General features: G+C 36.2%; 1 protein-coding gene across 1 annotated transcript; it reads right to left on the bottom strand.

The window, feature by feature from the left end:
- Positions 1-15,885: 15,885 nt before the first annotated feature.
- On the bottom strand, positions 15,886-19,768 carry LOC130939447 (uncharacterized). Its single transcript, XM_057867551.1, has 4 exons — positions 19,165-19,768; positions 18,725-19,066; positions 16,422-18,611; positions 15,886-16,307 (listed from the first exon to the last, which is right to left on the bottom strand). Exons 1-4 carry the CDS (start codon positions 19,766-19,768, stop codon positions 15,886-15,888), a joined length of 3,558 nt encoding a protein of 1,185 aa, XP_057723534.1.
- Positions 19,769-21,992: the final 2,224 nt, after the last annotated feature.

Consider the following 21,992-nt stretch of genomic DNA (forward strand, 5'->3'; position numbering starts at 1 on the left):
AAGTTATGAATGTCCTATGAATCCATCACCTCTCTTAAATGAAAAATGCTTTAATCACAAAAGAACAAGAAGTACAGGATTTCGAAATTTATCCTTGAAACTAGTTGAATTAGTTTGATGTGGTGACAATACTTTTTGTTTTCTGAATGAATGCTTGAACAGTGCATATGTCTCTTGAACTTGTTGTTTTGAGAATGTTAAAGATTGTTGGCTCTTGAAAGAATGAAGGAAAAAGAGAACTGTTATTGAGGATCTGAAAAATCATCAAAATGATTCTTGAAGCAAGAAAAAGCAGTGAATACAAAAAAAAATTTCGAAAAAAAAAAGAAGAAAGAAATAAAGTTGTGAACCAAAGCAAAAAGAGTGTGCTTAAGAACCCTGGACACCTCTAATTGGGGACTCTAGCAAAGCTAAGTCACAATCTGAAAAGGTTCACCCAATTATGTGTCTGTGGCATGTATGTATCCGGTGGTAATACTGGAAGACAGAGTGCTTTGGGCCACAGCCAAGACTCATACACTAGCTATGTTCAAGAATCATCATACTTAACTAGGAGAATCAATAACACTATCTGAGTTCTGAGTTCTTATAGATACCAATCATTCTGAACTTCAAAGGATAGAGTGAGATGCCAAAACTGTTCGGAGGCAAAAAGCTACTAGTCCCGCTCATCTAATTGGAACTATGTTTCTTTGGTATTTTGGAGTCTATAGTATATTCTCTTCTTTTTATTCTATCTTGATTTTCAGTTGCTTGGGGACAAGCAACAATTTAAGTTTGGTGTTGTGATGAGCGGATAATTTGTACGCTTTTTGGCATTGTTTTTAGTATGTTTTTAGTATGATCTAGTTAGTTTTTAGTATATTTTTATTAGATTTTAGTTAAAATTCACTTTTCTGGACTTTACTTTGAGTTTGTGTGTTTTTCTGTGATTTCAGGTATTTTCTGACTGAAATTGAGGGTCCTGAGCAAAAATCTGATTCAGAGACTGAAAAGGACTGCAGATACTGTTGGATTCTGACCTCCCTGCACTCGAAGTGGATTTTCTGGAGCTACAGAAGCCCAATTAGCGCGCTCTCAATGGCATTGGAAAGTAGACATCCTGGGCTTTCCAGCAATATATGATAGTCCATACTTTGCCCGAGATTTGATGGCCCAAACCGGCGTTGCAAATCAGCCTCAGAATTTCCAGCGTTTAACGCTGGAACTGGCATAAAACTTGGAGTTAAACGCCCAAACTGGCATAAAAGCTGGTGTTTAACTCCAGAAAAGGTCTCTACACGAAAATACTTCATTGCTCAGCCCAAGCACACACTAGGTGGACCCAGAAGTGGATTTTTACGTCATTTACTCATTTCTGTATACCCTAGGTTACTAGTTTACTATTAATAGGATCTTTTGACATTGTATCTGGACCTCATGACACTTTACACGTTTCTTTGTGTACATTCCATGGCATGAGTCTCTAAACCCCATGGTTGGGGGTGAGGAGCTCTGCTGTGTCTTGATGGATTAATGCAATTACTTCTGTTTCTTATTCAATCATGCTTGCTTCCGTCCTAAGATATCACTTGTTCTTAACCCGGATGAATGTGATGACCCGTGACACTCATCATATCCTCAACTATGAACGCGTGCCTGACAACCACCTCTATTCTACTTTAGATTGAGTAGATATCTCTTGGGTTCCTTAATCAGAATCTTCGTGGTATAAGCTAGAACTGATGGCGGCATTCAAGAGAATCCGGAAGGTCTAAACCTTGTCTGTGGTATTCTGAGTAGGATTCAATGATTGGATGACTGTGACGTGCTTCAAACTCCTAGCAGGCGGGGCGTTAGTGACAGACGCAAAAGAATCACTGGATTCTATTCCGGCCTGACCGAGAACCGACAGATGATTAGCCATATGCTATGACAGAGCATAGGAACGTTTTCACTGAGACGATGGGAGGTAGCCACTGACAACGGTGAAACCCTACATACAGCTTGTCATGGAAGGAGCCTTGCGTGTCTGATGAAGAAGACAGTAGGAAAGCAGAGATTCAGAAGGTGGAGCATCTCCAAAACCTCAACCTATTCTCCATTACTGCATAACAAGTACTTATTTCATGTTCCTTTGCTTTTCACAATCAATCCTGATAATTTCTGATATCCTGACTAAGATTTACAAGATAACCATAGCTTGCTTCAAGCCGACAATCTCCGTGGGATCGACCCTTACTCACGTAAGGTATTACTTGGACGACCCAGTGCACTTGCTGGTTAGTTGTGCGGGATTGCAAAAGTGTGATTGCAATTTCGTGCACCACTTAGCATAAGAAGGTATTTGCTCAAGTGCCTCTGCAAACGAAATCTTTATTTCAAGAGTCCTTAAATAGTCTGCAAAGCGGGCAAATTGCTTATCCTGTTCCGCTTTGCGGAGTTTCTGAGGATAAGGCATCTTGGCTTGACATTCTTCAACCTTAGATGCTGCAGGTTTATTCCTTACAGAAGTGGTTGAAGAAGCCTTTTTAGAGGGATTACTGTCAGCACTCTCAGGTGTCTGATCCTCCCTTGGCGTCTGAACGCCAGGAATGGGTGAAGATTGGGCGTTAAACGCCAACTTCTCTCCCTTTTCTGGCGTTTGAACGCCAGAACTGGGTAAGGAATGGGCGTTTAACGCCAGCTTTCCTTCCCCTTCTGGCGTTTGAACGCCAATAGCATTCCTCTCTGGGCTCTTACTGTCCTCAGAGGGATTTTGAACAGTAGTTTGGTTGTCCTCTGTCAATTGTTCCTTATTTGGCTTTTTGCTCTTTTGAGCAGTGTTATTCAGTGTCTTACCACTCCTCAGTTGAACTGCTTGACATTCCTCTGTTATCTGTTTAGATATTTGTTGTTTTGCTTGATTCAACTGCAGTTCTATGTTCTTGTTAGCAACTTTAGTTTCATGGAGTATCTCTTTAAATTCTGCTAACTGTTCTGTCATCAGGAGCAATTGTTGATTAAGCTCAATCATCTGTTCTTGAGGATTAGGATCAGTGACTACTGCCATGACTTCCTCTTTTGGAGAGAACTCATTGCTAGAGTACAAATATTGGTTTCTAGCAACAGTGTCTATAAGCTCTTGAGCCTCTTCAATAGTCTTCCTCATGTGTATAGATCCACCAGCTGAGTGGTCTAAAGACATCTGAGCTTTTTCTGTAAGCCCATAGTAGAAGATGTCTAACTGTACCCACTCTGAAAACATTTCAGAGGGGCATTTCCTTAGCATACCTCTATACCTCTCCCAGGCATTGTAAAGGGATTCATTATCCTCTTGTTTAAAGCCTTGGATGTCCAGCCTTAGCTGTGTCATCCTCTTTGGAGGGTAAAAATGATTCAGGAATTTGTCTGATAACTGTTTCCATGTCTTTATGCTTGCTGTAGGTTGGTTATTCAACCACCTTTTAGCTTGATCTTTTACAGCAAATGAAAACAGTAATAGTCTGTAGACATCCTGATCCACCTCTTTATCATGTATTGTGTCAGCAATTTGTAAGAACTATGCCAGAAACTCAGTAGGCTCTTCCTGAGGAAGACCGGAATACTGGCAATTTTGTTGCACTATGATAATGAGTTGAGGGTTTAGCTCAAAGCTGCTTGCTTTGATGGGAGGTGTACAGATGCTACTCCCATATGCAGCTGTAATGGGGTTAGCATATGACCCCAGAGTCCTTCTGGACTGATCAATTCCACTTAGGTCCATAGTGGATAAAGGGAACTGATATGGATTGCAAATAGATAAATTTTGTTTTTTTTTTTTGAATTAACCGAAAAAAATAAAATTAAAATAAAACAAAAGGAAAATAAAATAAAAAAATTCGAAAATTAAAAGAAAATAAGATCAAAGCAAATTGAAAACTGAATCAATTAGTTAATTAAAAAGATTTTGAGATTAGCAATTAGAAAGATATGATTGAAAAATTTTTATGAAAAAGATTTGATTTTTGAAATGAAGAAAGAGAAAAACAACAAAATGACACCAAACTTAAAATTTTTAGAAAATCAAACACAATTTTTCGAAAATTTTAAAGGAAAAACACAAAGAGGACACCAAACTTAGAATTTTTACGGATCAAAAAAAGGACTAAAGACATGCAAATTCGAAAATTAGAAGAAAAACAAAAGCATGCAATTGACACCAAACTTAAAATATGAAACTAGACTCAACTAAAAGACTCTAAACCAACAAAAATAAAACAGTCCTAATCTAAGCAACAAGATAAGCCGTCAGTTGTCTAAACTCGAACAATCCCCGGCAACGGCGCCAAAAACTTGGTGCACGAAATTGCAATCACACTTTTGCAATCCCGCACAACTAACCAGCAAGTGCACTGGGTCGTCCAAGTAATACCTTACGTGAGTAAGGGTCGATCCCACGGAGATTGTCGGCTTGAAGCAAGCTATGGTTATCTTGTAAATCTTAGTCAGGATATCAGAAATTATCAGGATTGATTGTGAAAAGTAAAAGAACATGAATTAAGTACTTGTTTTGCAGTGATGGAAAATAGGTTGAGGTTTTGGAGATGCTCCATCTTCTGAATCTCTGCTTTCCTACTGTCTTCTTCTTCAAGCACGCAAGGCTCCTTCCATGGCAAGCTGTATGTAGGGTTTCGCCGTTGTCAATGGCTACCTCCCATCCTCTCATTGGAAATGTTCAACGCACCCTGTCACGGCACGGCTATCCATCTGTCGGTTCTCAATCAGGCCGGAATAGAATCCAGTGATTCTTTTGCGTCTGTCACTAACGCCCCGCCTTCAGGAGTTTGAAGCTCGTCACAGTCATTCAATCATTGAATCCTACTCAGAATACCACAGACAAGGTTTAGACCTTCCGAATTCTCTTGAATGCCGCCATCAGTTCTAGCTTATACCACGAAGATTCCGGTTAAAGAATCCAAGAGATATCTACTTAATCTAAGGTAGAACGGAGGTGGTTGTCAGGCACACGTTCATAGTTGAGAATGATGATGAGTGTCACGGATCATCACATTCATCCGGGTTAAGAACAAGTAATATCTTAGAATGGAAGCAAGCATGATTGAATGAGAAACAGCAGTAATTGCATTAATCCATCAAGACACAGCAGAGCTCCTCACCCCCAACCATGGGGTTTAGAGACTCATGCTGTAAGAAGTACACAAAGAAACGTGTAAAGTGTCATGAGGTACAGATACAATGTCAAAAGATCCTATTAATAGTGAACTAGTAACCTAAGGTTTACAGAAATGAGTAAATGACAGAAAGATCCGCTTCCGGGCCCACTTGGTGTGTGCTTGGGCTGAGCATTGAAGCTTTCATGTGTAGAGACCTTTTCTGGAGTTAAACGCCAGCTTCCATGCCAGTTTGGGCGTTTAAATCCAATTTTTATGCCAGTTCCAGTGTTAAACGCTGGGATTTCTGAGGCTGATTTGCAACGCCAGTTTGGGCCATCAAATCTCGGGCAAAGTATGGACTATTATATATTGCTGAAAAGCCCAGGATGTCTACTTTCCAATGCCGTTGAGAGCGCGCCAATTGGGCTTCTGTAGCTCCAGAAAATACACTTCGAGTGCAGGGAGGTCAGAATCCAACAGCATCTGCAGCCCTTTTCAGCCTCTGAATCAGATTTTTGCTCAGATCCCTCAATTTCAGCCAGAAAATACCTGAAATCACAGAAAAACACACAAACCCATAGTAAAGTCCAGAAAAGTGAATTTTAACTAAAAACTAATAAAAATATACTAAAAACTAACTAAATCATACTAAAAACATGCTAAAAACAATGCCAAAAAGCGTATAAATTATCCGCTCATCAGTTTTGCAGTTCCTAAATTTCATCTCATCATTCTTTTCATGATTTTCATTGCCATCTATAGGGAGTCTACACGGCCCATCAACAAGGAATGTTGCGGGAAACGTACAATCCTATCCAACTCACCAAATAGAGGCAAGTTTTACTTTGTAGCTGTAACTAATATTGTTCGATTTTCATTACTATAGAGCTATCCATTTATGATTTTTAGTACTTGTTCAGATTTCTATGCAGCCATTATATTAGCATCTATTGTAATAAGAATGAATTTTAGTACTTGTTCTTGTTCAGTACTTAAATTTATACACACATTACTTAAGACGAAATGCATATCCAGCATATGCCAGCAAGACCCCATTCTGGAATCTTAACCAAATCTCCTTGTATCTTTCCGTTAGTACCATTCAGATTTTGTGAATACTAATAGCAAGTTCTATATATAGCTATTGTACCAATCATTTGTTTTCTGAAGAAAGCAACAATACGATCCGTTTTTCCTATTCTCTTCTACTTCTTCTCCCTTTCTGCGCGAGCTCTCTCTTTTCAACCACAACAACATCAGCGGAATCTATTAACAATATAGGCAACAATATTTTAGCTAACATCAGCAGATTATAAACTAACAATATAGGCAACCATACTCAAATATGTCACAATCTGACTCAGAACAAGCATAACAGTGACAATAAAATGTGCAAATAGACCGTAATCAAGGAAAAGATCACTCTAGAAATAAAGAAGTAGCATCGGACTCACCAGACAGCAACTCTAGCAGATCTGTAATAGCACCAATGCCAGTATTCCAAATGATTGTAGTAGACAAACAGATGAAGCAAAGGGGCTGAATTAAATCAGAGATACATGCTACCATGAGTGAAACAGGAACATAGTAGAGAACAAAATTTAAAACAGAACAAAGGTGAAGGGGATTACGCTTCAAAATTGGGGAAATTGAAATCAGAACAAGGAGGATGCTGCTGGCCAAGGTGAAATATGGTGGCGGCAGCTTGCTCTCTCTGATGACAAACAAGACGGCGGCACCCAAGAATCCCAGCGGCGACAACGACCCCCTTTCTCTCCCTCAGTCATGTTCTGTCTCATTGCTCCTTTTCCTCTCGCGCGCAGTGGCAATATCATCGACCAAGGTTCGGTGGCGGAGACACTCTCAACCGCAGTGAAACGCGGCGGCTATGGAAGTTCGGCGACGACAATGGCGACGTGGCCGAGCTTGTGGACGACGGCGGCGCAGAAGCAGTTTCTTCCTCTCTCGTGCGCGCCACTTCCTCCCGTTAGTCTCCCTTTTCGTGAACTCAAGGATGGCGGCGACGTGGTGAGGACGAATAGCGACGATGAACAGAGGTGGCGGCTCCCTGGACGACAGCGGCGGCGTATGCATCAAGGCGCAGTGGCGGCGGCGAGCTCCTCCTCCTTTGGCGCTCCCTCCGCCACGGTTTTGTTCTCCAACGACAGCAACAAGCGCAGTCTCTCCCTCTCTTCCCCTTTCCTGATTCTGCTTTCCCCTTCTCTACCTTCGTTTGTTTCTGCTTTTCCCATTCCTGAGATTGCTGTGTGTATTGTGTTGTGTTATGTTGTGTTATGTTGTGTTTTGTGTGTGTGTGTGTGTTTAGGATAGGGGTTGTGGGCTTGTGGCTGTTGGGTGGGTTAGGGGAGTTAGGATTAGGTTAAATTAGAATTAGGGTTAGTTGGAAAATAGGGTTTAATTTGAAAATTTTTGTGTTTAATTAGAGTAGAATAATTTGAATAAAATTAGGGCATAGGATATTAATTTGAATTCTTTTAAAATATTTAAAAATGACTTTAAAATATTATTTGTTGTACTAAAGTACTAATTAATTTAAAATAAAATATTTTAATTGAGTTTATTAGATAATAAGATTAATTTTTTTAGGTCTAAAAATTAAAGTATTGAATTATAAAAATATTAACTACTTAAATTAAGTCATAAAATTCTTATTATTTCATAACTACTAACGTTATAATTTAAATATAGAAAATATCTCAATAATTATAAAATTGAATAAAAATCTTAATTTATTTCAAATTCAATTAATCAAAACTTACTTTAATTATTTTTAATAAAGAAATTTCTAAAATTAAAACTAAAAAAATATTGAATTTGAAATTGGCTCATGATAGTCCTTTTTCAAAAGTTTTGGGTCTTACATTATGTAAAATATTTTAATTTTTGAAACAAAATAAAATTATTCTAAAAAAAATTATATAAAATTTTTTTTTACTCTCTAAGTGTAACATTTTGAAATAATTTTTTTGTTATAAAATATACTTACATTTTGTGACAAATTAAGTAACTTGTTACAAATAATGTTAAATTTTGTGACAAATTAATTTTTTGTATTTTAAATTTTTGCAATGACTTTTTTTTGTTACAAAATATTACAATATTTTGTAACAAAACACCATCTCGTTACAAAAATTAACATAATTTGTAACAAAATAAAACGGGTTGTTACAAAATATTATCATGTTTTGTAACAATTTGTAATATTGTTACAAAACATTATTCTTTTGTAACAATCACAAATTATTATTACAAAATACTATTTTTTTGTAACAATTTTAAGTTTGATACAAATTTTTTGTTACAAATGTTCCATTTTCTTACAGTGATTACCCCATGCTGAAGCCATACCCACTATCCGTTTTCACTTTCATCTTTTCTTCAAAGAACAACCACTACTTCTTCTTCTTCCTTTCTCCACTGGTTCTTAATTTGCATGGTGGAAGTAAACTCAAAATGTCAAAATAAAAAAATTTAGAGATGTTGATCGTCCTGAACTTCATATCATATATTATCTCAGTTATCCAAAATATGTAAGTTTTTTTGAAAGTTTTTAATATTTTATAATTAAAATTATTATTGTTAGGAAATTAATTATTATTATTGTTGTTAGAACTTGAGTAAGAATGTTTATTATTGGTTTTTATGTGATTACGTTTTTTTTTGGAATTTTTTTAATATTTTATAATTATAATTGTTATTGTTAGGAAGTTAATTATTATTATTATTGTTGTTAGAATTGAATTTATGAATGTAAATGATTACTGTTATTTTTACCTGATTATGCTTTTTTTTTTTTGAAATTTTTTTAGTTTTTTATAATTATAATTATTATTGTTAGGAAGTTAATTATTATTATTGTTATTAGAATTGAATTTAGGAATGTAAATGATTATTATTATTTTTGTGACAAATTAATTTTTTGTTACAAAACAATTGAAGGTTTTGAAACAAAAAAATATTTTGTTACAAAATATTTTAAATTTTTGCAATGACTTTTTTTTGTTACAAAATATTACAATATTTTGTAACAAAACACTATCTCGTTACAAAAAGTAACATAATTTGTAACAAAATAAAACGGGTTGTTACAAAATATTATCATGTTTTGTAACAATTTGTAATATTGTTACAAAACATTATTCTTTTGTAACAATCACAAATTATTATTACAAAATACTATTTTTTTGTAACAATTTTAAGTTTGATACAAATTTTTTGTTACAAATGTTCCATTTTCTTATAGTGATTACCCCATGCTGAACCCATATCCACTATCCGTTTTCACTTTCATCTTTTCTTCAAAGAACAACCACTACTTCTTCTTCTTCCTTTCTCCACTGGTTCTTAATTTGCATGGTGGAAGTAAGCTCAAAATATCAAAATAAAAAAATTTAGAGATGTTGATCGTCCTGAACTTCATATCATACATTATCTCAGTTATCCAAAATATGTAAGTTTTTTTGAAATTTTTTAATATTTTATAATTAAAATTATTATTGTTAGGAAGTTAATTATTATTATTGTTGTTAGAACTTGAGTAAGAATGTTTATTATTGGTTTTTATGTGATTACGTTTTTTTTTGGAATTTTTTTAATATTTTATAATTATAATTGTTATTGTTAGGAAGTTAATTATTATTATTGTTGTTAGAATTGAATTTATGAATGTAAATGATTATTTTTATTTTTACCTGATTATGTTTTTTTTTTTGGAATTTTTTTAGTTTTTTATAATTATAATTATTATTGTTAGGAAGTTAATTATTATTATTGTTGTTAGAATTGAATTTAGGAATGTAAATGATTATTATTATTTTTACCTGATTATGTTATTTTTTATTTTGGAAATTTTTTTAGTTTTTTATAATTATAATTATTATTGTTAGGAAGTTAATTATTATTATTGTTGTTAGAAATTAAATTTAGGAATGTAAATGATTATTATTATTTTTACCTGATTATGTTTTTTTTGGAAATTTTTTTAGTTTTTTATAATTATAATTATTATTTTTAGAAAATTAATTATTGTTATTGTTGTTAGAAATTGAATTTAGGAATATAAATAGAATAATTATTATTTTTTTAAAAAAATTAGGAATATATGTAAAAGTAATAGTTAGAATATTTCTTTAAATGTAGTTAGAATATTTATTGTAATAATTTTTAAAGTTATAATTAGTTAATTAAATTTTATAATTAATTTTAGAGATTATGGTTTTAGATATTATAACATTTTTTTGTGTTACCGTGAATAAATAAACAACTAATCTGGAATTGTTAATTAAATAGGAGCATTATTAGTCTAATAAGAATTGGAATTATGTATTAATTGTTATTGTTAATAGTTAGTTATGAATAATTTTTAGGATTATTAAGTTAATTTAGAAGTTAAAATTATTGGTTTTAATTAGATTTAGTAAGATAATTTATGATAGTTGTGTGTTTTCAATTAATATCTTGTTGAGTTAGTTGTTCAGATGTTTTACTAATGAGAGTTAATAAATTGGTGGGTTAGTACACGGATTCGGTACGAATTGAGGCCCATTGTAAGTGGGCCATGTAGTAGGATTCTTCAGTGGCCTAAACCTAGCTCGGTACACCCGCCAAACTTGGTCCATCTTATACACATCATGCATATAGGCTTGCCAGTCCAGTCGTTGATTTGCACAACATACAAACACATGTCGACAAGGAATCCGATCCACCCGGAACTCTCCACTGTCACATCGTTGTCGACGGAGGTCGACGGGATATTCCAGTCCACTTGGCATCTCACGCACCTCAGAGACCTCATTCTGCCGGTCGAAGCAACTGACTTGGATGTTTCCTGATGCTAGCTGGTTTGCATGCAACTTTGAGGTCACGAGCTCAGAAAAAACATGCCCAGCATTAATCCGTGCTTCCGCCTCAGCTCTTTTTTGGGTGAACAACTCGTTAAGCCTGTAGAATGTTGCCTTGACAAGAGCAGTGATGGAAAGATTGCGTGCACCCTTCAACACTGAGTTGATGCACTCTACTAGGTTTGTCGTCATATGGCCCCATCGGTAGCCACCATCAAATGCTAACACATACTGTTCGCAGAGAATTCGGTTTAACCAGTTAGTGTAAGTCTCGCCCCGTTCTCGTAAACGCTGGTAACACACTTCCTACTTGCGCACCGTCTGCGAATAACCTGCACGATAACAAAAAATAATCGTAAAAAATGGATGACAAGCACTTGTTCAAGGTAACTCTGTTAGCAACGAACTTAGAATTCCTTAACGTTACCTATACTGTCGACTAGTTTTTCTAGGTACGGTGCCTTGAATTCTCTCAGAAAATTCGATTCTATATGCCTGATGCAAAACATGTGGAAACCTCTGGGAGGTGACCAAGCTCCGTTACTGCGTGCCACAGCTGGATTGATGGATTCGTGTTGGTCGGATATCAGCCCCACACCATCCCGAGTGACAACATGTTGCCGCAGGTTACTGAGAAAAAGTGTCAGGCATCAGAAGTCTCTCCCTCCACAATAGCAAATGCAATTGGGACGATATTGTTGTTGCCATCCTGTGAAACTGCCACTAACAGACAACCCTTATACTTTCTGTACAAGTGAGTCTCATCAATTTGGACAATTGGCTTACAATATCTGAATGCTCTAATGCAGGGGTAATAACTCCAAAATACTCGATGCAATACCCGAATATCAGTCACCAAGTCATCGCCTTGATATACAGGCATAGTCTCAAAATGGATGACAGCTGATGGCTCCTTATGACACATGACCTCAAACCATATAGACAATGCTTCGTATGATGCTTCCCAACCTCCGTATATTTTTTTCACTATCTTTTGCTTAGCCAACCATGCTTTCTGATAACTGACGGTGTAGTTGAACTTCGATTGCACTTCTGCAATAACTGATTTTACCTTTAACGAGGGGTTAGCCTCGACCAACGGCTTGATGGCTTCTGGAATTGTGATCGAATCCAGCTTAGAATGATCATGAGAAATGGTGGCTCTGGTACAGGTGTGACTACCATTATACCTCCTTATAACCCAACAGTGTTTCCTGCTGATCATGCTAACCCTGACAAGCCAATCACACCCTGACCCATACTGTGTACACTTCGCATAAAATGTCAACAGCCCTGTCTCATGCACCTGGTAGTCTACACTTCTTCGGATGGTATACTCTTTATTTGCCTTAATAACAGCTTTCCTGGAACTAAATTCCATCACGACGGCAAATTCACCATCTGTGACAATAGGAATTTCTGCGGTGAAGGCAGCCGAACAGAAAATACTTAATAAACAAATATTTAATAATCAAAACTAGAAGTAAATTAACACTCACAGCATCAATTATGATATAAATAAATTGTACATCTGGTCATTATCTCATTCTAAACAAAATAACAACATAAACGCATAATTAAATACTGATTAATAAATACAATTTTTTTAAACTAAATCAATAACTAACTAACAACATTACTACCTTAAACTTAACTAAATAAACCGATAAACAAATGCTAGTTGAGTATATTTTCACACTTCACTTAACTATTTGGTCCATCGATCAATCTAAATTATTACAAGCTTCTAATCCTATTTATAAACATACGCAACCACGTACCTGGACTCATATATTCCGAAAACTCCGGAACATGCATGGCATCCAAATCCAAAACTCGCATGAAAGATGGCTCCTCAAACGGCACTTTGTTTGCGAGTACATTTGCCACGTCCGTCACATTTGGAGCCATGATGCTGTCACCTTGATCTTCATCATCGTCTGTACCAACAACTTCGTAATTGCTTTCGAACTCTTCTTCACTGTCACTATTGTAATCTTCGCGTACAATATTCTGGTCGGCCTCAGATTGTTCGAACTCAACGTACAACTTGATGAACGAGATTTGAGCACGACTTTCAATATACATTGAAAACATCTCTTGAAAACTAACTTCGTCCGTTACATATTTGACTTGAAATTGGACGAATCCACCAAACATCGGTATGGGATATCTGTATAAAATACAAGATATTTTTCTTGACATCTCAGAATCTATCTTCTCACATATCACACCTTTGAGCTCTTCAAATGAGGTTGTGAAGGGAATAACAACATCTAACGGATTTTCACAAATAAATTTTACTCCTTCAGATGTTTGTAACAAAATCTGATAAAAATAATACACTTTTAAAAAAACTCCGTCATCCATTTCTCTCACTCCACTAAATAATAACATAAACTACATTACCAGATTTTTGGGTTACATACCAAGAGGGAGAAAAACAAAAATAGAGAAAACCAGAAGAAGAAGCCGAGCAAGATGAAGAAGAAGATGAGATCTGAGACTCTTCTACGAGTTGAACACTTTTATATATACAATATCCCTAAATCGGACTCAACGATTAGAGAAAGCTGATTCAAATTAAATTTAAAAAATAAAACTCAAACCGTGCAACTTCATTTTACTATTTATACAAAATTCGTATATATATATATATATATATATATATATATATATATATATACTAAATGCACGGTTCGATTTGCATGCTGCGAAATTCAAATTTTATCAATTGTCAAATCGAATCCTCCGACTTGTTGGCCAATTTTTTCAAAACAAAGAACTCGGACTATGCGAGTTCTATCCCCTACCGATCACTTTGGCTGCGTTTGTTTTTAGAGACATGATAGAATATGACACTGAAACGGAGACAATAAGACGAAGACACTAAAAATTATCCTTTTTGTATTGTGTTTGGATACGATGGACAAGACACTAATGTAATGTCTAGTATTATGTTTGGATACACATGGACAAGACTAAAATATTATATGAAATGACTAAAATAGCCCTGTGATTCCAAATTTTCTACATCAATACAAATTAATTTAATAAAAAATGAGATTACGTAAGAGTATAGACGAAACTTAAAAAAAATATTTGAAGAGGCAAAAAATTTTAATAAAAAAATATATTAGTATTTATATTAAAATAAAATTTATAAATATAATTATTTTATTTTAAAATTTATTATTAATATGTAGGAATACATATGGTTAAGATTAATAAAAAAAATAAATTTGAGTTTGATTAATAAAAAAATTTGTTTAAGTTAATAAGCCAAATTAATTTTAAATAAAAAACTAATTTAAAAAAAATCCATTTTTACATGAAAAACAATTAGTTTTTGCATATAAAAATCTATTTTTATTTAAAAAAATTAATTTTTTTTATCTAAAAACTGATTTTTTTTATAAAAAACTGATTTTTCTTTAAATTATATAAAATCAATTACAATTTATAAATTATTTTTTAGTATTTTAAAAGATCAATTTTACTTTTGATAATATTTATCTTTCAAAAGTTTTAAAATTAATTATTTTTGTTATTATTTTTATTACAAATCAAATAATATAATATAAGGTTAAAATGGTATTAAAGTAAAACGATAAAAAGAAAAGAAAGAGATAGAAAAAGAACAGGAAGAAAAAAGTATCTCTGAACAACGCAATAGAAAAAATAAGAAGGGATAATAGTGAAAAGAAAAAAAAAAAACAAAATTTATAAAATTGTTCGCGTCCACTCTTCTAAATTTAGTGTCCATCATTATCCTTCGTGAAAGAGTGGACACAAAAGTATGAAAAACTGTCTCAGAGACAATATATCTACTGTCCATATATTTCTGTTTTCAAATACTTTTTAAACAAGTGTTGTCCATGTCTCCGTATTCTGCCCAAAAACAAATGCTACCTTAAAATTGTTCCACCGTTTAATCTAGCACGCTCTATTTCCATATCTAAACACATTACACTCATGGATTCGATAACAAAAAAAAAATTGAGCCATTTAAAAACACTATTAAAAAGCCAATAACAAAAATAAAAAGCGTCGGAAAGGAGCCCAGCACAAATAATAAGCGGTATTTTATGTGCGTCTTTAATGCTTGGTTTCTACGTCGCATGATATGATGTTGGAGAATTTTTTTGGATACTTTAAAATTCTTAATCAGAAGTTTATTTATGCAGAAAAAATATAAATCCATGTGTTTTGTATTGTCTCAAAACAAGGAAGACATACACATGTAAATATATATAGTTCGTTTTGATATTAAAAATCTGTATGTATCTGTATCTAATAATATTTATATGTTCCAACTTTTTGATAAAAACTAAATTAAAAATACTATTTATAGATTAAAATTAATTATTAATATCTTTACATATAAATATATATATATATAATTTAATTTATTTTTACTATATATTTATATTATAATATATATTTATATTAATAATTAATTTTGATATACATATAACATAGATAAAACTAAATATATATATTTTGTACATCGCGTTTTATATTAACGTATCTTTTCAAAACTCATATCTCCTCACTAAATAAATAATAAACGTGTATAATTGAATTTATATCTCTGTTAAAAATAAATAAATTCTAATAGTTATTTAATAGAGTAAAATATCATTTTTGTCTCTAACATTTGGGGTAAGTCTTATTTGTGTTTCTAACGTTTTTTTGGTGACTTAAAAGAAAATAAACAAAAACTAAGAATGAGAAAAAAAACAAGAAACTGCTTAAGAAAGGCAGTCCCGCTGAATACTACTCTCAAATTCTTTCCAAGGCAATGGAAGCTCCACTTGGGGAGAAAGGGTCCTCATTGCGGTCTTTGCCATGATGTCTGCTACTATATTTGCATCTCTCAAGATCAACCGAAGATCAGCACGCCATTTTCAAGACATGATATCTCGAATTTTTAACACCAAAGGATCAATAAACCCAGAGCAATCTTGTAAATTATTGACAATAGTAAAAGCCTCCACACAATCTATCTCACATATAATGTCTCTTTGTCCCGAGTCCCATGCTAAAAGAAAGCCTCTCCAAATAGCAAACAACTCTCCTTGCAAAATGCTACGACTCTCAATTGTTCCCAGACAGCCTCGTTGCCACCTTCCCTTCGAATCTCTGCTAACACAAGCAAAACCAACTCGAGCACCACTACCAGGATAGCTAGCATCACAATTAATCTTAAAGGTACCCACTGAGGGGGGAATCCAAGAGCCACTAATGGTTGAGGGGATAGACAGTCGTTGCAACTCAAAAATATTTCGGAGCTCCTTTTCCAAGGACAAAGTCATACCAATCACCTTGTCTGTGGTCCAATGGTCGTGAGGATGAAAGATCTCGTTATTCCTCAAACGTCAAATCCACCAGAGACCAGAAAAGAATCTAAAGGGGTGCTGTTTGCTATTATGTAAGAACCAACTCATCAAATCCACTGGTTGATCGGAGATCCCTAAAGCTTGCCAAACAAGTTGGGCTTTTGGACAATCCCGAATACAATGTAATACCGATTCCTGACCTGAGAAACATCGTGGACAACTATCCGTGTGCGAAATGCCCCTCCTAAAACGAAATGCAGCAGTAGGAAGAGCCTCCCAAAGACATAGCCAGGCCAAAAATTTGTGCTTTTTCGGAACATGTTGACGCCAAAGCCAAAGCCAATTACCCCTATCCTCCCAACTAAACATCTTCTTACTGAGCCACAAATAACCACTATGAGCATCATAAACCTTTGAAACCGCACCAGTCCAACACCAACCGACCTCTGAACCAGCTTGAACATCTGGGTTATAAGAGTTAATGTTGCTCTGCAGAGACTGATTCAGAGGAGAATAGATATTCTCAAGGTTCAACTGTCCAGATGACCAAAGGTCCAAGATCCTGAGATCCGAATCAGAAATATGAACATAATCCATCTCCTGACACAGTCGCCCCTCTCTTCTCCATTTAGAAAACCAAAAGTTCTGTTCCAAATTCCCAATGCACCAAATAAAACCTTCCTTCAAGATATCCCAAGCTCGACATATACTCTTCCAAACATAAGATCCCCTTTCTCGAGACCGACTAAGACAATCATCCTTAGAAGAATGGTATTTCTCCGTCAACAGTTGAACCCATAGCTTATCGGGATGGTGAAAAAGTTGCCAAACTAGTTTTCCAAGAAGAGCAATATTGGCACAAAAAGGATCTCTAATTCTCAGACCTCCAAACTTCTTAGGGGTGACCAACACTTTCCAGTTAACTAGATTCAGGCCTCTACCATCAGCTTGACCCTTCCATAGAAAGTTTCGCATCATGGATTCTATCTTATTAGTTACCCCTTTAGGGAAGAGAGATACTTGCATACGATAAGTAGGAATCACAGTCACTACCGAGTTGAGCAAATAGAGTCTACCTGCCTTATTAAGCAATCTCCCTTTCCAGCTGGCTAGCCTTCCCCGAATCTTGTCCAGAACATCATTGAAAGTTGCGCGTGTCACCCGAGAGTGATTAAGGTTCACCCCTAAATACTTGCCCAAGTTCTGGACAAATCTGATGGAGGAGACTCCAGTGAAAATCTCTTTTCTTGTTGCTGAAACATTTCTAGAGCATAGCGCTTTAGATTTCTCCACATTAACCTTCATCCCAGAGGCTTTGCAGAAATTTTCCAAAGCTACCATTACAGTTTGAACTTGCTGTTTTTCAGCTTTACAGAAAAGAAGCAAATCATCGGCAAACATCAAATGAGAAATTCTTGGACCCCCTCTAGAAATCGCAACCGGCTTCCGCAAGCCCTTATCAACTTGCTGATTAATAGAACAAGACAATCTCTCCATACACAACACAAACAGATACGGTGATATAGGATCTCCTTGCCTAAGACCCCTGCTCGGAGTGAAACTATTTAATCTATCCCCATTCCAGAGGATAGACAGTGAGGAAGCAGTGACACAACGCATAATCAGATTGACTGTCGGAGGAGGAAAGCCAAAACTCACCAGGGTTTGTTTCAGGAATCCCCAATCCACTCTATCGTACGCTTTCTCTAGATCAATCTTAAAGGCCAAGGTGCCTTTCTTTGACTTTGTCTTCTTCATGAAATGGAGAACCTCTTGTGCTACAATGATGTTGTCTGGGGTTCCTCTCCCCGGGATAAACCCTCCTTGAAGGGGCCCAATAATCTCTTTGAGATGGGGACGAAGTCTATTGACCAGGACCTTCGTTATAACTTTGTAAACCACATTACAGAGACTAATTGGTCGGAAATCCTTCATGGAAATCGGGTTTTCTACCTTCGGAATAAGAACCACAAGAGTTTCCATCATCCTTGGATCCATATCCAAACCAGAGAACGCATGACGAACCATAGTCCAAACATCAAAACCAACAATCTTCCAGTATTCTTTAAAGAATAAAGCTTGAAACCCATCAGGGCCCGGCGCCTTAAAAGAATGCATACTGAAAACGGCCGACTTAACTTCTTCCAGAGTAACTGGCGCTGTGAGGCTACAACAGGCTTCATCATTCAGGGAAGGTAGCGGCACATCACCAAGACAACCTAAGTCTACATCCTCCGACTGGCAGAAAAGGTGTTTATAAAAGGATTCAGCTTCCCTTCTAAGGACATCCAGGTCTGTTTCCCATACCCCATCTTGAAGAAAGAGACCATGAATCTTATTATGTTTTCTCCGCACAAGAGTCTGGACATGAAAGAATTTGGTATTTCTATCCCCAAATTTTACCCACTGCTCTCTAGATTTTTGAAACCATAGAGTTCCTCCTGCACAAGCGTGTTATTAAATTCCTCAATCAGTTGTTTTTCTTTTTGCCGCATAGACAAATCCTCCATTACTTCAAGTCGCTTCTGAAGGAAATTAATCTGTCTCTCCAATTTGCATTTCCTAACGAAAATGTTGCCGAACACTTTAGAATTAAACTCCAAAGAGTTCTTCTGCACTTCTGAAAGCTTGCCATGCATCTCTCTGTAGCTAGCCTGCCATGACTGGTTCACAATATTTCTGTACTCCGGATGAGTTGCCCAAGCCGCAATAAACCGAAAAGGTCTATTCTTTTTCGGTTGGGGACGACCTGCACAGCGCACTAGGATAGGACAATGATCAACTGAAGCCTATTAAAAATTTCTGCATAAGCCTCTGGAAAGAGAGATAGCCAGCCACTATTGATACAAACCCGGTCAAGTTTTTTCGCCACCTCAACACCATTTTTAACCCTTCTGTACCAAGAAAACCGTCTTCCAATAGTCTTCAAGTCAAACAGATTACTATCCCCTAGAGATGTAGCAAGCCGATCTGCATGACGACTCGAGAAGAGGCAACCCTTAGATTCATGAGAGAATAGTACTTCATTAAAATCACCAAGAACAATCCATGGCCCGCAGAAAGACGAAGACTGAGTAACAAGATAATCCCAAAGCAGAACTCTGGTATTAAATTGAGGACTACCATAGATACCACTGCACCTCCAAATCACATTATTTACTTGAACCTCAACTGTAACACACTGATTGAAAGCATCAACCCATTTGCAGTGAACACCCTGCATTGCAGAAAGGAACCAGATACCCCCCTTATGTCCTGACGCCTCCACTATACCAATAGGGTGATAACCAAGTCTTTCCCAGAACAGTTTCAAGTGTTGAAAAGGACAATGAGTTTCAACCACAATAAAAATTACAGGTTTAAATTTTCTAACCAGCTCTTTACAATTCACCCGGGCTAACTTATTAGAAGCACCTCTAATATTCCAAACTATTATATTTAAGCTATCCATAATATAAAATATAAAATTATAAAACAAGGAAATAAAAGTGCTTCACCAACCTCAAACCGAGGCTTGCCCAGCAGAAGTGACTCCCGTGACCTTTAGGTTTTCCGGATCTCCATGGAATGTCTCCTTATTCTCGCATACCGACGCAATAACAGCCGGCAATGCGCCTTCCTTCACAATGGAACTGCCACGGTAACATCCTCCTTCACGGTTGCAGGAAGACATGACGATGCTTCCACCACCGTGCCTCCATTCTTCTCAACTGGCGAGCTCTGTAGGGACCCCGACCTTGGTCGTTTCCGGAGAGAGGACCCGCAAGGCACTGGGGTGTGTCGGGTTGAGGAGATCGACGTCTCACCAACACGGAAAGTGCTGTGTCCGACCTTGACTCGTGACCCGACCCTGGCGCGATAAGAGCTGGATCCACTCGTGTGAGAGAGGTGGATGGTGGGCCTGATTACTCTATCCGAATCGGTTCTGGATTTAGTGCCTCTTTGGACCTTGTTAGATTGCTTCTGGCCCAGCTTGGTTTTACCTTTCCTCACAACTTGCTCCCAGCCTGGTTCATCATGCATGCAAGCCTCCTCAACATTATTTCCTTCCAAATTATTAGCCTCTATATCCTTTTGTAAACTCGGTGCAGGATTCTCGCCAGTAACGCCACCTACCACATCAGGTTCTACTTCATTTGAATTGTGAATTTTGGTCTCAGGATGTGGCACTGTCTTTGTACTGTCTCGTGGCTTGGTGGCATCGAAATCAGCACTCTTTCCTTCCCTAGAGTCTCTACCCAAGGCCATATCGTGACCATAACGTGCACAAGAGTTAGAAATTAAATTTAAACTTTCATACTCCACTACATGAGTTACGCCTTCCACAATGATATGCTTGATCACTGGCAGTCCTAAATTTATTTGAACACATACTCGGGCATATCGTCCTCTCTCAGCCAACTTAGTGGCTAAGTCCATTTTGATGGGAACTCCTATTGCAGAAGCAATACGCATCATGGCTTGTTCCTGATAGCACCAGATTGGAAGCCCCGAAATCCAACCCATACAAGTGTAGACCCGAAGGATTCCTCACATGGCCGAAAATCTATATCCCACGGTTTTACAGCAACATAGTGTCCCTCAATCAATCACGGGCCACCAAGCATGACCTTCTCACGATCTTCACCTGCATCAAATTTTACCATGAAGTACCCAATCCCCACATCAAGCAGATCAAAGCCACCTTTGATGCGCCAAACCATCCGAAGCTTGTGTGAAAGAGCTGTGTAACTATAATTTTTATCAAGAACCTTTATCACCAAAGCTTCTCGATAAGGCTCTGCCAAACAAAGCTTGGCTTCTTCAGTGAAGTTTATACATGGAGGTTGGGGATCGCCCTGCTTGCCCACCACTGTCGCTATACTATCCCCAGATAGAGATCCTGCAAGTGCAAAGGCTTTCGATTTCTCTGGACCAATGACTTTATCTCTAAAGGAGATCTTTGTAGACTTTGAAAAACCCTCCCGTGAAAAACCCTCCTTAGCACCGGATGCACCCCCACCCACACTCTCCCCCTTATCTCTTCCGACAGCATGGCCGCCATTCTCACTGTGTTTCACCCTCAAACACTCGTTCCCGCTCTCTCCTTCTCTCATTCTCTCTGAGTACGGAGTACGTACTCTTTCTCTTTGTGTTTCTAACGTTTAAATCGTCCTATTTGTATCCTTAATGTTTATAAAAGTAATTTAATGTTATTCTACTATCAATTATACTAACAAATCATATTATATTTTCAATTATTCTTACTTGGATGCATTCATTCTCAATTAGATTTCACTTGAATGTGTTCGATTTTAATATTATACCCTGTTTGTGTTTAGATTCAATTATGTTCTTAAAAAAGTGAATTATGTAAATGTTGTAGGAATTAGTTTCAACTTTTGATAAGCTATTTTTCGGAGTGGATCATCAATTCTATTCCGAACATTTGTATTCTAACTTCAAGAAGAGATTTTTAAAACTCAAACTAAAGCGTTCATGATGTGTAATTGACGGCAAGATAACATTAAATCACTTTTACAAACGTTAGTGATACAAATAAGACGATTTAAACGTTAGGGACACAAATAAAATTTATCTCAAACGTTAAAGACAAAAACGATACTTTACTCTAGGTAATATCTTTTAAAATTAAAATATTTTATGTTATAGAACATAACTTGAAAGGCTTAATT

The sequence above is a fragment of the Arachis stenosperma genome, chromosome 7 (genome assembly GCF_014773155.1).
Source record: "Arachis stenosperma cultivar V10309 chromosome 7, arast.V10309.gnm1.PFL2, whole genome shotgun sequence".
NCBI lineage: Eukaryota > Viridiplantae > Streptophyta > Magnoliopsida > Fabales > Fabaceae > Arachis > Arachis stenosperma.